Raw genomic sequence first — 226 nt, 5'->3', positions numbered from 1 at the left:
TGGCGGGGAAGCCCCCGCCCGGCCGCCCCCTGACCCGCTTACCTCGAGAGCCCGAGCGGCGCCGGAGGCCAGCAGCAGGAGGGCTAAGTGGGGCAGCATCGCGGCGGCCGGGAGGGGGGGAGTGAGGAAGGGAAGGAGGGAGGCCGGCGAGACGCGGCGGGGTCCGGCTGTAAATCCGCGGGGCCGCACCGCTGCCGAGGAGAGCAACTGAGCTGCGGCGGCACCA

General features: G+C 75.7%; 1 protein-coding gene across 3 annotated transcripts in view; it reads right to left on the bottom strand.

Moving 5' to 3' along the window:
• APP (amyloid beta (A4) precursor protein) overlaps positions 1-196 on the bottom strand; it is a 232,634-nt gene extending 232,438 nt beyond the window's left edge. For all 3 annotated transcript variants that reach the window (XM_010585305.1, XM_010585306.1, XM_010585307.1), the window contains exon 1: positions 43-196. In XM_010585305.1, coding sequence (XP_010583607.1) covers positions 43-99 — 57 coding nt within the window. In that variant the 5' untranslated portion in view covers positions 100-196. The remainder of the gene's footprint in view (positions 1-42) is intronic.
• Between the last annotated feature and the right edge of the window lie 30 nt (positions 197-226).

The sequence above is a fragment of the Haliaeetus leucocephalus genome, unplaced genomic scaffold (assembly GCF_000737465.1).
Source record: "Haliaeetus leucocephalus isolate CR32 unplaced genomic scaffold, Haliaeetus_leucocephalus-4.0 Scaffold93, whole genome shotgun sequence".
NCBI lineage: Eukaryota > Metazoa > Chordata > Aves > Accipitriformes > Accipitridae > Haliaeetus > Haliaeetus leucocephalus.
This window is presented reverse-complemented; position numbering and strand designations above follow the sequence as displayed.